The sequence below is a fragment of the Hippocampus comes genome, unplaced genomic scaffold (assembly GCF_001891065.2).
Source record: "Hippocampus comes isolate QL1 unplaced genomic scaffold, H_comes_QL1_v1.1 scaffold68, whole genome shotgun sequence".
Classification (NCBI taxonomy): Eukaryota; Metazoa; Chordata; class Actinopteri; order Syngnathiformes; family Syngnathidae; genus Hippocampus; species Hippocampus comes.
This window is the reverse complement of record NW_017805625.1, coordinates 4,813,899-4,825,558: the sequence shown is the minus strand read 5'-3', so window position 1 is coordinate 4,825,558 and position 11,660 is coordinate 4,813,899. Positions and strand designations below refer to the sequence as shown.

Below are 11,660 nucleotides of genomic sequence, written 5' to 3'. Positions count from 1 at the left end.
GCTTCTTGAAGGTAGAAAAGCTATACAAATAAAAGCCCATTTACCAACATTGTGGCAAATAAAAGGCAAAAAAATCCCTTTTGACAACTTCAACAAAAAAATAACATTAATTTTGTAAAGCAGAAATAAAAAGACGTCGAGGCAAGTGTTGATGAGATCCCAGATGAACTGCCGGCCTTGAAGAGACATCTAATAAGATCAATGGAAAATGAATTGGTTTATTGCAGCGAACTTCAGCTAGAAGAGAAATAATGTGAAATATGCACACTCGCTCTGTATTGAATAGTTTGTCAAACCATGAAAGTAAACATTTGTTTTCAATTTATCTCAAGAAATAAACACCTTTCAAATATATTTATCAAATAAACGTTGACTTCCATCTAGTGGTGATTGGTGTTATTACAAACTTGCATAGGCACATATTTGCATATTCGTGAATTTCACTTTTTTTTTTCCAATATTTTTCATATTTTGGATCCCCAAAGATGAAGACCGCTTTCGGGAAGAAGTCTTGTTCAGATGGTATTAGCTAACACGTGGTAAGTCTACCACTTTGATGGAAATCAAACATTCCACATAAGAAATGCATCAAGGAAACATCCTCAGAAGTTTAAATTCATGATTTCTTGCAGATTTGTGCATTGTTGAGGGTCTCGAAGCAAAGACGCTATGCGGGGGCAGACAATGTGTTTTCACTTAAATATGTGCCCAAAGCAAGTTCTCGCGGCACACCATGGATCAGTGGAACAAATTCATTAACTTCCTCATGCCCGAAGGAATGTAGCCCTCCCGTGAAACCAAATCCAGACAGCATTAGTTTATCTGTGAAATAGTTTTAAAAATGTAAAGTACTTTGTAGTCACATCACGTGAAGAACATGGAATGGCAGATTATAAATCCAAACACTCAGTCAATATGAGGAGATTCCTAATGAAGCATTGTGCAAGTCATGATCCAGTCGTGTCATTGTACGCAGTGCACAGGTGTGACCTGCATGGGGTTTGGCCGGAACTGCTGAAAATTTGTATATCTATCAATTGATCGAACGATAGCTAGATGTCAACACTGTTTATCCTGAACAGGTCACAGAGGGGTGCTGGAGCCTATCCCAGGAGGCAGGCAGGTAACACCCTGAAAAGGTCGGCAGTTGTAGGGCACATATAGAGACAAAGAACCATTCACACCCAAATCCGCACCGTCACAGAGTGGGAAACAATCCCACACTGCCCGCACACAAGTCAAACGAACGAGGATACCACTACACCATCAGTGACTCGAGGTACTGTGACATTTTATATGCACAACAGGCATTTGTGATCTTTTTGGTGGTTGTTAGGCTATAAAATGTTCAGTCCTTGAAAGTGTGATGATTGTTTCCATTCAAGCGAAGCGTGACGCTTTTCAATTACCAGACAGCATTTTTAGCTTTCATTTTTTTTTTTTTTTTTTTTTTTTAATGCATCAAAGTAGAATCCTTGGTTGCCCTGTTAACATTCATCATTTAGATGAATGCTAATCTGCTACAGTGGGCACCAAGATATAAAAAAAAAAGACACACCATGTGCTCCGTCCAACAGTACCTTCATCATTAGTTTTTGACATGGTTGTGGAGTCTGTTATTGAAGATGAGGACAAATGCGAAAAATCAATGTTTAACTATGATTATTTGTTCATTTTCCCCCCGCTTGTCTGTTTTAGGGTCATAGGTGAGCTGGAGCACATTGCTGCAGACTTTCAACAAAATTCTGAGAATGGCCTAGACTGGTCACCTTGCACGTCAATTGTCAATTCCACACCTTGTAGAAAAATTTAGAGTCTTCAATGACTCTAAATGGAAGTTATTGCAAAGTGGAGGGAAGCCAAGTGCACCTGGAGATAATGAACAAAAACACAGAGAAGAAACCGCACACAAGAAATCATGAGCTAAAATTCAAACCCAAAACCCAATGACTCCGAGGAAAGACATGCTGACCAAATTTCCACCGTTTCAATTATGTAAATAATACAAATATTCTGGAGTCACATTGGAATTAGTAGCCACAGATGGTGCAATCATGTTAACCAAGACCTTATTAAAAAAATTAAAAATTAAAATGTTAGCCTGTTTTCATCGTATGCTCTATCACTTAATGGGACTCACCTGAAAATACAAGCTGCGAGTTACCACGCAAACATGTACAAGGAAATGAAATAAATGAAATAAATTAAACATGACTTCCACTTGTTTACACAATTTCATTGTGATTAGGAAAATGAATGATCGCCCAGCTCACCAGGAGCACCCCAGGGGCTCCATAATTGAAGAGAACCTCCCTGTTGATGAGGCCAAGGAGGTGAAGGTAGAGGCAGAAAGTACATTTACGATCATTTTGTTCTGCTGTGACTTGCACTCATTGATTATACCTTATTGTTGCCTTCGCGCTGTTTTACGTTTTGATTACAAATAGAGCCAATGGCGAGGCCTCGTTCAACCTTGTTGGAGAATCATAATTTCAGATTTTGTGTTGAATGAAGTCTATCAGTAATCTGCAACAAACAACGGTATTCCTGAGCTTTCCCCAAAACATAGGCCCTTAATTGAAGGTGTCAGACGTCGAAATTTCTCCCTAAACAGCAGCAGATTTGTGCTCTTTGGGTGACTTCAGTTTTGTTGGACATGTTCTTGTTGAACAGTTTTTTCAGGTGGAACAAATTGGATTTTGTTCATGCTCCGTCACTCTAACTGTTGGACTATAGAGGTAATTTAATCGTGTATTTTAAGCAGGATACCATTTTCTGAACACTGGTTTGTAATTTCCGTGGTGGCACAGATTGCATTCCAGTCAGCTCCACAGCCTCGAACCTCCTTGCATTTTTGCACTAATGCTTTATTGCCATCATGTGGCCACAATAAGAACTGCAAATAACTAACGAAAAATACACTGGCATTATGAAAACTGCCTGAAGAAAAACATACACTTACCAATTCCGGTATGAAGTCCAAATTTATTCGGTCATTTCTCTCCACAGTAGATTATAGCACATTAATAATGGGAAAAAAAAAAAAAAGATATCGTTTCCTGCAGGATGAGGTATATTTTTTTAAAGGTCACATGGCCAAACCCAGAAAACAGGTTAGCCGTGACGTTCGCAAGCTCAGCCCTAAGGCATTGGGATGTTATTTTCAGTCGACAGCAAGTGGCAAAACAAGGCAAACTGGCAGTCCCGTGAGATGGATAAAAACGACAGGATTTTTCTGCCTAATCCAAATTCCATAAACATAGTATTAATCCGTATACCGTGTTTAAACTAGTGAGGACTGAGTGAAGAACATTTTTGACTTGACTTCAGCTTTAAAGTAACACCTCTCTGCCATACATCAAATCTCAAACCTTTTGTCATTAATATTTTTTTATACACACAAAGTATTATTGGATTGTTTTCCGAACCCATTCGCCGGGTAGCTGTGGATTTTGATCAGACTGGGTAGAGGTGAAGATTGGATTTAGCAGACAAAGAACTGAAGCTGGTCGCCAGTTTGTGCACTGAAGTTCAAGTAAATCTAATGAAACATTCTTAAAAACTGTTGGTTTTGGACCCAGTGCTGGGTTACTTTTGACCTTGCAGTTATATATTTTATATATAGCTTGGACTGGACCCTCTTGTGGAAACGTTCATCAACATACCGTACATTGTATTTAGAAGCATCTGAAATAATTACAATAAATATTGAGCAGTAATGGTTTTATTTGGATGCACATCTTTTCAACATCCACTTTGTGGTAAGGTATATCACAGGCTTCTAATTAACCAAGACACACACACCACTAGACGAACAATAAAAGAGAAGATTGACAACAACTCACATTCCATCATCACAACAAGACAGGCACAGTCGTCTATCTTACAGCAATGTTTTTTTGTCTAGATTTTTTTGTGGTTGTTGTTTTTAATCCTATTATCGCACCTGCTCAGCAACCGTTTCAGGAGAGACTTTTTACATCCCATGGAGGAAAAACACAGAGGAAGTAAGTGCCTTTTAAGCTCTACAAGTAGTATCCCTCATTTGTGCGTTTGCCAGCAATACTGCAACGCCTTTGCTTTGTACCAGAAGGGAGAGAAAAGAGGAAGTTATGGCTCAGGCACAGCACAGACACGTCACGGGGAAAACAACAAGATGCAATAAATATTCTGAGAAGACTCTACTGAATTTGGCAACCAGTAGATTAGGTGCATAGTGGTTTTTAAATTTACTTTTTATCTCTCACCCAGCACAGAAAAGCAGTTCAGAATGACCCTGGACAAATTATTGCAAAAACAGCAATAGAGAGTAATCATACAAAAGGAACATTCATAATAAATATGACAACTAATAGACAACGTGTTAAAATTGTAATACAAAAGTAAAAAAAGAAAAAGAAAAAAAAATCAATGTGGTGCACAAAAGGCACTCTAGATGTCCAGCTCTATTTGTACATTACTGTATAAATAAAACAGTCTAACATGATCGTATTTTTCATGTTCTCTTATGAACATTCTCATATTTTGTACATACAATTTAATTGGTGCAAAAGTCTTGTGTGACAAAGGCATACATAACTAAAGTATATCTTTTTACAAGTTGAGCTGAATAGGCTGTGCTGCTGATGTTTCCACTGGTTCATGACAAGACAGTACCATCAGCAACCAGCAGGGAGAGCAGGTGGCCAGAATAAATTGAGAAAGCTCAGGATGGTCTAATTTTGACAGTATCCATCCATCCATTTTCTAATCTGCTTATCCTCGCAAGGGTCGCGGCCGTGTTGGAGCCTATTCGAGCTGTCCTCGGGTAGTCGGCGGGGGACACCTTGAACTGGTTGCCAGCCAATCGCAGGGCCCACATAGACAGACAACCATCCGTGCTCACAAACACACCTAGGGACAATTTAGAGTACCCAATCAGCCTGTCATGCATGTTTTTGGAATGTGGGAGAAAACCGGAGTACCCGGAGAAAACCCACGCAGGCATGGGGAGACCATGCAAACTCCACACAGGAAAGCCGGAGCCGAATTCTGCACCTGTGCACTGTGAGCCCGACGTGCTAACCAGTCGACCACCATGCTGCCCATTTTTTGGCAGTACATGGCAGGAAATAAAATAGCATTTTACATTGAGAAAGTGCCTGGTCTGCATGCTTGAGTATCATACGTTTTTATATGTGCGCTACTTGCTACAAGCGGATTAATTGGTCAATATCAGCCAGAGTCTAATCAAAATGTTTTAAGTGAAAAGTTTGCCCTGCTGCAGCCAATCATAAAAGCATTTCATCAATTATGCCGACATTACAACAGAAAGCATGCACTCTGATGCTGACTCCAGAGTTGTTATAGATCAAAGTCGTTACACTCTTAACAAAATTAGAGCAGAACAATTGAATCAACAAATGCTGCTGCACTCAAAACTTGACATTGTTAATAAACTGAACTTAACTGACAGTGTGATGCCCGGCCTCCTTTTTAGCACTCTGTTGTATGTGGATCATTTTCAACTTAAATTGCTTAGTAGAACATGAAACAGTTCATCCATCCATCCATTTTTTACGCGACCCCTCCTCACTCGTGTGTGTGTGAGCGGGAGCCTATGCCAGCTGAATGAGCAAGAAGCAGATTACATCCTGAACTGGTCGTCAGCCATTCACACCTCTGGACAATTTAGTTTTCAATGAACCTAACTTTCATGTTTGTATGATGACGACGGAAGCCGGAGCACATGGAGAAATGCCCATGCAAGCACGGGGAGAAGATGTCAACTCCACACAGGAAGGCCAGAGCCCACATTCGAACCTCGATCCCGTAACTATGAAGCAGATATGCTCGGCAATCCCACACCGTGCTACTCTGAAAAGATTCAAGTTTTTTTTCCCGAGATTTTTATCAAGAATATAAGGGTGAATCGATTCAACTTAGTATCGTACACTGAGCAACTGGATTCACAGCACACACGACAGCGGGGTAGATGATTTCACAAAGCAAGAAAATATGTTTGTATTGTACTGAGTTGTTTGGTTGAAATATTTTCAAGTACCCTTCATGTCCATCATCTCCCTTTTCAGTATTAAGTCTAGACAAATTCAAAACATTTACAAAGAAAAAAAAAAACCACTGTATTTACACATTTACTAAAGCAATTAGTAGATTCATTACTTGTGTCTGTCATATGCAGTGTGCACATGACGGGCACCGTGACAGTTGGACGTGTGCCGTTACAGCACAAGCACGATGCTTCCACCGGTTAACAAGCACATTGTCGCACCCCCCCCCCACTCAACCCCCACCCCCAGTGTGCCTTGATGTCTTCACTAGTCCAAATGATGCATTGAAGCAGCACTGGGAAGTCCATCATCGGACTCTACAGACGCAGATTTAGTAGCTTGAGGTAAAAACTGATACATATGCATAATGTCTGCACACATGTGCTGTGGTTATCAACGGTTTTAAAGAAGGCGAAGGTTGACGCTATTCCACCTGTGCAGCCTTCTCCCCCCCCCCACCCCCACCCGCGTCACCATGACAACCCTTCACGACAGGAGCTTCCGACAGATATGAGTAAAGTCAGGCAGAAAACAGAGATAAATGCATCGGTTTGCTGCACATTTCCCAGAGCGTTTGGAAAGCCAAACGACATGAGCGGCATCAAGCTGTTTCACGGGAAATTCATCTGCAACTGTTTTTCTTGAAGGGCATCCAGGAAAAAAAAAAAAAAAAATCATATTTACCAGCTGTTTTATTTTCTCAAACACAACAATGAACACTGGACCTCAAAGTGTCAATTTTGTCCTCCGTTATGATACCCCCATGTGTCCCCAATAAACATTACCACATGAAGCGCAGACATGGCATCTGTAGAGCTGAAGTTCATGGTGGAAAGTGGAATTCTGTTCCGTTTACAGTATCACACTATAAATTCCGCCTTGTTTTTCGAACCCACTCGCTAGTTAGTGTGAATTTTGAGCAAATTGGGTTACTTTTACCCAAAGTTGGGTCCATTATTTGGACCCAGGACACTGGATCAAGGGTTGGTTTTGAGAGGGCTGAAGAGCTGAAGCCGGTCGCCATTTTGGACAGATTTGCAGACTGAAGTTGAAGTAGATAAACTGAATGTAGCATTCTTAGCAAAAGTCGGTGGCGGCTGGATGGCTCGGTGGGTAACAACGGAATATGGGTAGGCTACACGTGCCGGAAAGGCATCAGGAGTGGAAACTACCAAATATGTCATGCGAGTGACTGTGGCGAACCCTGATAGAAGAAAATGATGTTGTATTATTTTGTACCACATCAATAGTGGTAACTATAAACCAGACTGGACTTAACTCAACCTGCTGATTGAAATCCTCAATCCAACGCACCGTCTATAAATAACCCAACATTACCTCTGTTCCTTTTGGATCCAGAGTGTTCATTCATCATCTACTCTTTAATGAGGTGATTTTGCCATTTGGACTATGATCTCCCTGAGCTGTAGGAAATTTTGCCCACCCCTCAGCTCTACTTTCTGATCCACAGATTAAATCAGTAACGAAAATATTAATCAGGAGTTGCAGTCCCATTTAACCTTCGCTACATGGTACCAGATTTGTCAGCACCATCGGTGGACACGTTGATGCCGGGCCCGGCTGCCGTGTTGTTACCGGGAAACATTTTATCAGTGGGTGTTACAGCTGGGCTGCCCACCCCAGAAGAACTGGAGCTGCTTGAGCGGTGCTGGGTGGGAACGGGGCGTACCGGTCTCATGGGCGGCGGGCGCAATTGAGCGCCAGCGGCGAGCCGCGCCGAGAGCGCCGGCTTAAAGGTGGTCATCATCTCCGAGGTGGAACTGTTGCTCCGGCGCATGGCCGCATCTGGGTCACGGATCATGATGGTGTGCAAAGGGCTGCCGGGCTCGGAGCTCACTGGGTTCTTCATGGGCTCCAGGGTGTCCAGGACCACATCGGGAGCCTGCTTGGCGGAGTTCTGTCGCTCCAGCTCGTGAAGCTCATGGAGCGCCGTGTTCATGGTCTTCTCGATGTCCTGGTTGAGGGCAAGAACAGACGTATAACGCTACGCACTGTCATGCTCTCAGTACAAATTGACCAATTTGTCGATTTTGAACATTTTCATTTTACGTACTTTTTTATGTTCAAAATACTATTGACTTATGTGTATCACACAGTCATGCCCGTAAATATTGGGACACGGTCATGCACACTTTCAGATTGAATTTGAGGATATTTAATTCCAAAATCAGATGAAGAGTGTAGGAAGCACAACAGTTTACACACTGCCATTCATAATTATTGGCAGTCTTGGTGAAGATTCGGAGTGTCACGCCAATAAAACTAGCGCATTAGGTCTCATATTACCAAATTCTCATGTGATTGTGCAGAACATAAACAGACAGGAAATAGCAGAGGCGCTAATTGACATGTCAGTCTCACCTCAGCCAGAGCCTCAGCTTCAAGTGACTTGTGGTCCCCAAGGCTGCTATGGCGAGTGGCCCCTGACATCGGCCTCAGTGGATGGCCCTCAGGATAGGCCTTCCTTTCTGGATAGTTTATACTTCCTGCACTACCAAAGGTCCCCAGTCGCCTTTTTTCTGGGCTTTCCATACGCGCCTTGTTGACGGACATCTTGTGGGGACTGCCGGGACAGGCAGCTGCCCGCGGAGGCGTGTCAGGAACTCGGGTTGGACTCTGAGTGTCTGTGCCGGTGCGATGGCGAGGAATCGCTGCTCCGTCGGACCGCAATCGGACCCTAGACCGCACATATATCACATGGAAAACCACGACTGCTTAAGAAGAGTTGATTTTATTTGGATTTTGGGTTAATTTTACTGACCTGCCCTTGACGCCTCCAAAGCTGTAATCGGGTGATTGCTCACATGGTGAGGGACCGTCATTGTTGGTTGAGCTTTTTTCATCCAGTTGTGGCCCACTGCTGGCTTCACTATCTGCTTTCTGACTGAGGCTGTCTGAGAAGGCATCATCCCTGTGAAAGTAGTAGCACGGTCGTCAGGACGGGCTGCATTACAGCCCAATTTTTTTTTTTGGGGCTGAATCATAAAAGTTACTTACACGTCTTGCACTACAATGTATTGATGAGGGATCAGGCCATCCAGGCCGTTGTGTCGGCCCTCCCACCAGTCTTCGGATGCCCGGTGATAGAGAAGCAGAGATGCTCCCTTCTTGAATGACAGCTCTCTTGGGCTGCGGCCCACGTAATCAAATTTAGCGATGGCCTCGATTTGTTCAACCTCTGAAAAAAAAACAACAACAAAAATAAAACAAAATACCGTTCAACAAGTGCTATAAAGACGCTAATCGAGCGTTTCGGGGTTTTTTTGGTCTTTGCGTTGATGTTCACAGATCAATGCAATTTGCTAAGTCAACCAGTAGAGGTCAGTAATGCTTGAGTAATGTCATCACCATCTCAGCAAAGATGACCAAAACCCAGTCAGAACCTTCAGTTAAGTACAGGAAATTTTCTAGGTCAGTAAATTAAGCAAAACACCTCCATCACTTACTTACAGCCAGTGAGTTTATTCCAAAAAAAATGGGCAAATGGGGGGCAAGTGACTGTTCTCAAGTAGTTTAAATGATAACTAAGATGACGTAGTCTGATGTTGCTGACCTTCATCACTTGTGTGAGGTTCAGTTCCATTGTCAGCTTCATCAAGAGTTCCTGGCTCACTGTGAGGACTATCACTGCAGTGAAACACAAAGAAATTTAATGCTAAACTGATTTGGTATTTCTCAAAGTAAATGTGTATATATTTGGGGAGAAATTCGAATTCAGTGTTAAAAATAGTTCACTCACCAGTATTCCTCACCGCCGGTCATGCACTTTTCATAGACTGGGCCGTCTAGTTCACGTAGACTGGGAAAGATGACTTCATTGTGTATAATGATAGTCTTGATGACCTCGTTCACATGCGCCTGACATGACACCGGGTCCTGACTGTCGGGAATGGGCATCAGCGTGGGACCAAAGCAGATGGCCAAGTTGTATGGATCCATCATGTTCTCATCACTATACTGGGAGAGACTGAAGCAGAAAGACATTCTTTGTATCCAAACATAATTGAAAACAAATTTACAAAGCATATGTCGGGCAAATTGGAGACAATTTCATTCCCAATACTCAGGTTGTTTTAATTGTTGTTGTTTGGTGCTGGTTAGGTACAAATGAACGTTTGAAAACTGTAAAATGAGATTTCTGTACTTGATGAAACAATGCAAAGAAGGTATAAAGAAAATTAAACCATGGCTGAGCCCTGAGGGACATTAACTAGGAAGGATGAACAACAAACCAAAATATTCCCCATTAACTGTAAAATGAGAAGAAGAAACTCACTGATTGAGAAAAGCAAAAAGGTATCTCATGACAACGATGACGGTCCGAGGCAGCGTCACAACAATCTGCTGGATGTGATGCGCTCTCTCTGCTCCCGACTCCAACTCTGAAACACGGATGGATATAAACAATGGTGGAATGGTGAGATTTGTATTACCCGTGCAAAGGACATTTAGTACAGGATTACGTTACATTCAGTTAGTCATGCTCAGTTTTAACTGACACTGTCGGAGCAGTGCTGCTTCACTTTATTTTTGAAAATGCAATTACCGGTACATTTTAATCTTTTCAGTGGAAATTCAACTTACAATCTGCTGTAGCTATTCTTTTTTTATGTCGCACACCACATAAAGAATCAGATCAAGGGCACCTTGGCAGGAGTTAGAAAGCACTGTAGCATCCATCCAACAACTATAGTGGGCTAGAGACAGAGCCCTGCTATGGATCGAAAACATCCAGAGTAACAGATGCAAATATGCCAGAGCAGTGTATTTGATTTTTTTTTTCCCATATTGTGTTTGCCAATTGAACCGTGACCCTACAGTTCCAAAACCACAGATGATTTTTAGTGCACTGTATTATAATCACTAATGAGCTGATTACCTCTTTTAGCGCCATGCAAGTTTTTTTCTATCCAACATTTGATTACTTTTAATACTAATACAAACGATACATTTGCACTAACATAACAGTAAACACCATCTGGCATTACTGTTTATACTGAGTGACACTCCATTTCAGTTAGGCAGTTAAGTTATCTTGCATTTTAAGAGATGCACCATCCTGCCTTATAGCCCATCCTGCCCATTTATCACTCCTCTTTCTTTCTACTGGCTCTCTGCTAAGTATTACACCGGGGGCACTGGAGTTCAGATTGCTTCCATGTGTGTGGACTACTCTCGTCTTCACATCAACTGAGAATCTAGAAAACAATGTTTTTCCGTTCTGGCTGTTTTGTTTGCACACATATACAAAATCACAGAGATTCACACACGCACGCACATACACACGTACACAGCCACTATGGCTTTGAATGCTTGGTGACTCACTGATGGTTGAGATGAAGTCCAGGAAACGCTCCTTTGGGAAGAGGGAGTTCTCCAGGCCTCGGAAGTAAAGCTTTAACACTCCTGCCACTGAGTTGATATCATGTTCATTGTGGTCGTCTATTAAGGGATCTTCTCCTGATGAATAATCACAACTCAGCATTCAGTGGTGACATTCGATGGGATACAGAACCACGTAGCTTTCAAGCGAATCAAAGGCGACAGGATAACAAGAAGTGACTCACCTCTTTCAAAAGAATTTTTAAT

The 11,660-nt window shown here is 42.1% G+C and overlaps 1 protein-coding gene across 1 annotated transcript in view; it reads right to left on the bottom strand.

Moving 5' to 3' along the window:
• Positions 1-7,164: 7,164 nt before the first annotated feature.
• Positions 7,165-11,660, bottom strand: part of srgap3 (SLIT-ROBO Rho GTPase activating protein 3) — a 50,906-nt gene continuing 46,410 nt past the window's right edge. Inside the window, exons 16-22 of the mRNA XM_019881324.1 lie at positions 10,348-10,453; positions 9,811-10,038; positions 9,625-9,698; positions 9,069-9,249; positions 8,833-8,982; positions 8,433-8,748; positions 7,165-8,025 (exon numbers count right to left, since the gene is read on the bottom strand). Coding sequence (XP_019736883.1) covers positions 7,576-8,025; positions 8,433-8,748; positions 8,833-8,982; positions 9,069-9,249; positions 9,625-9,698; positions 9,811-10,038; positions 10,348-10,453 — 1,505 coding nt within the window. The 3' untranslated portion in view covers positions 7,165-7,575. The remainder of the gene's footprint in view (positions 8,026-8,432; positions 8,749-8,832; positions 8,983-9,068; positions 9,250-9,624; positions 9,699-9,810; positions 10,039-10,347; positions 10,454-11,660) is intronic.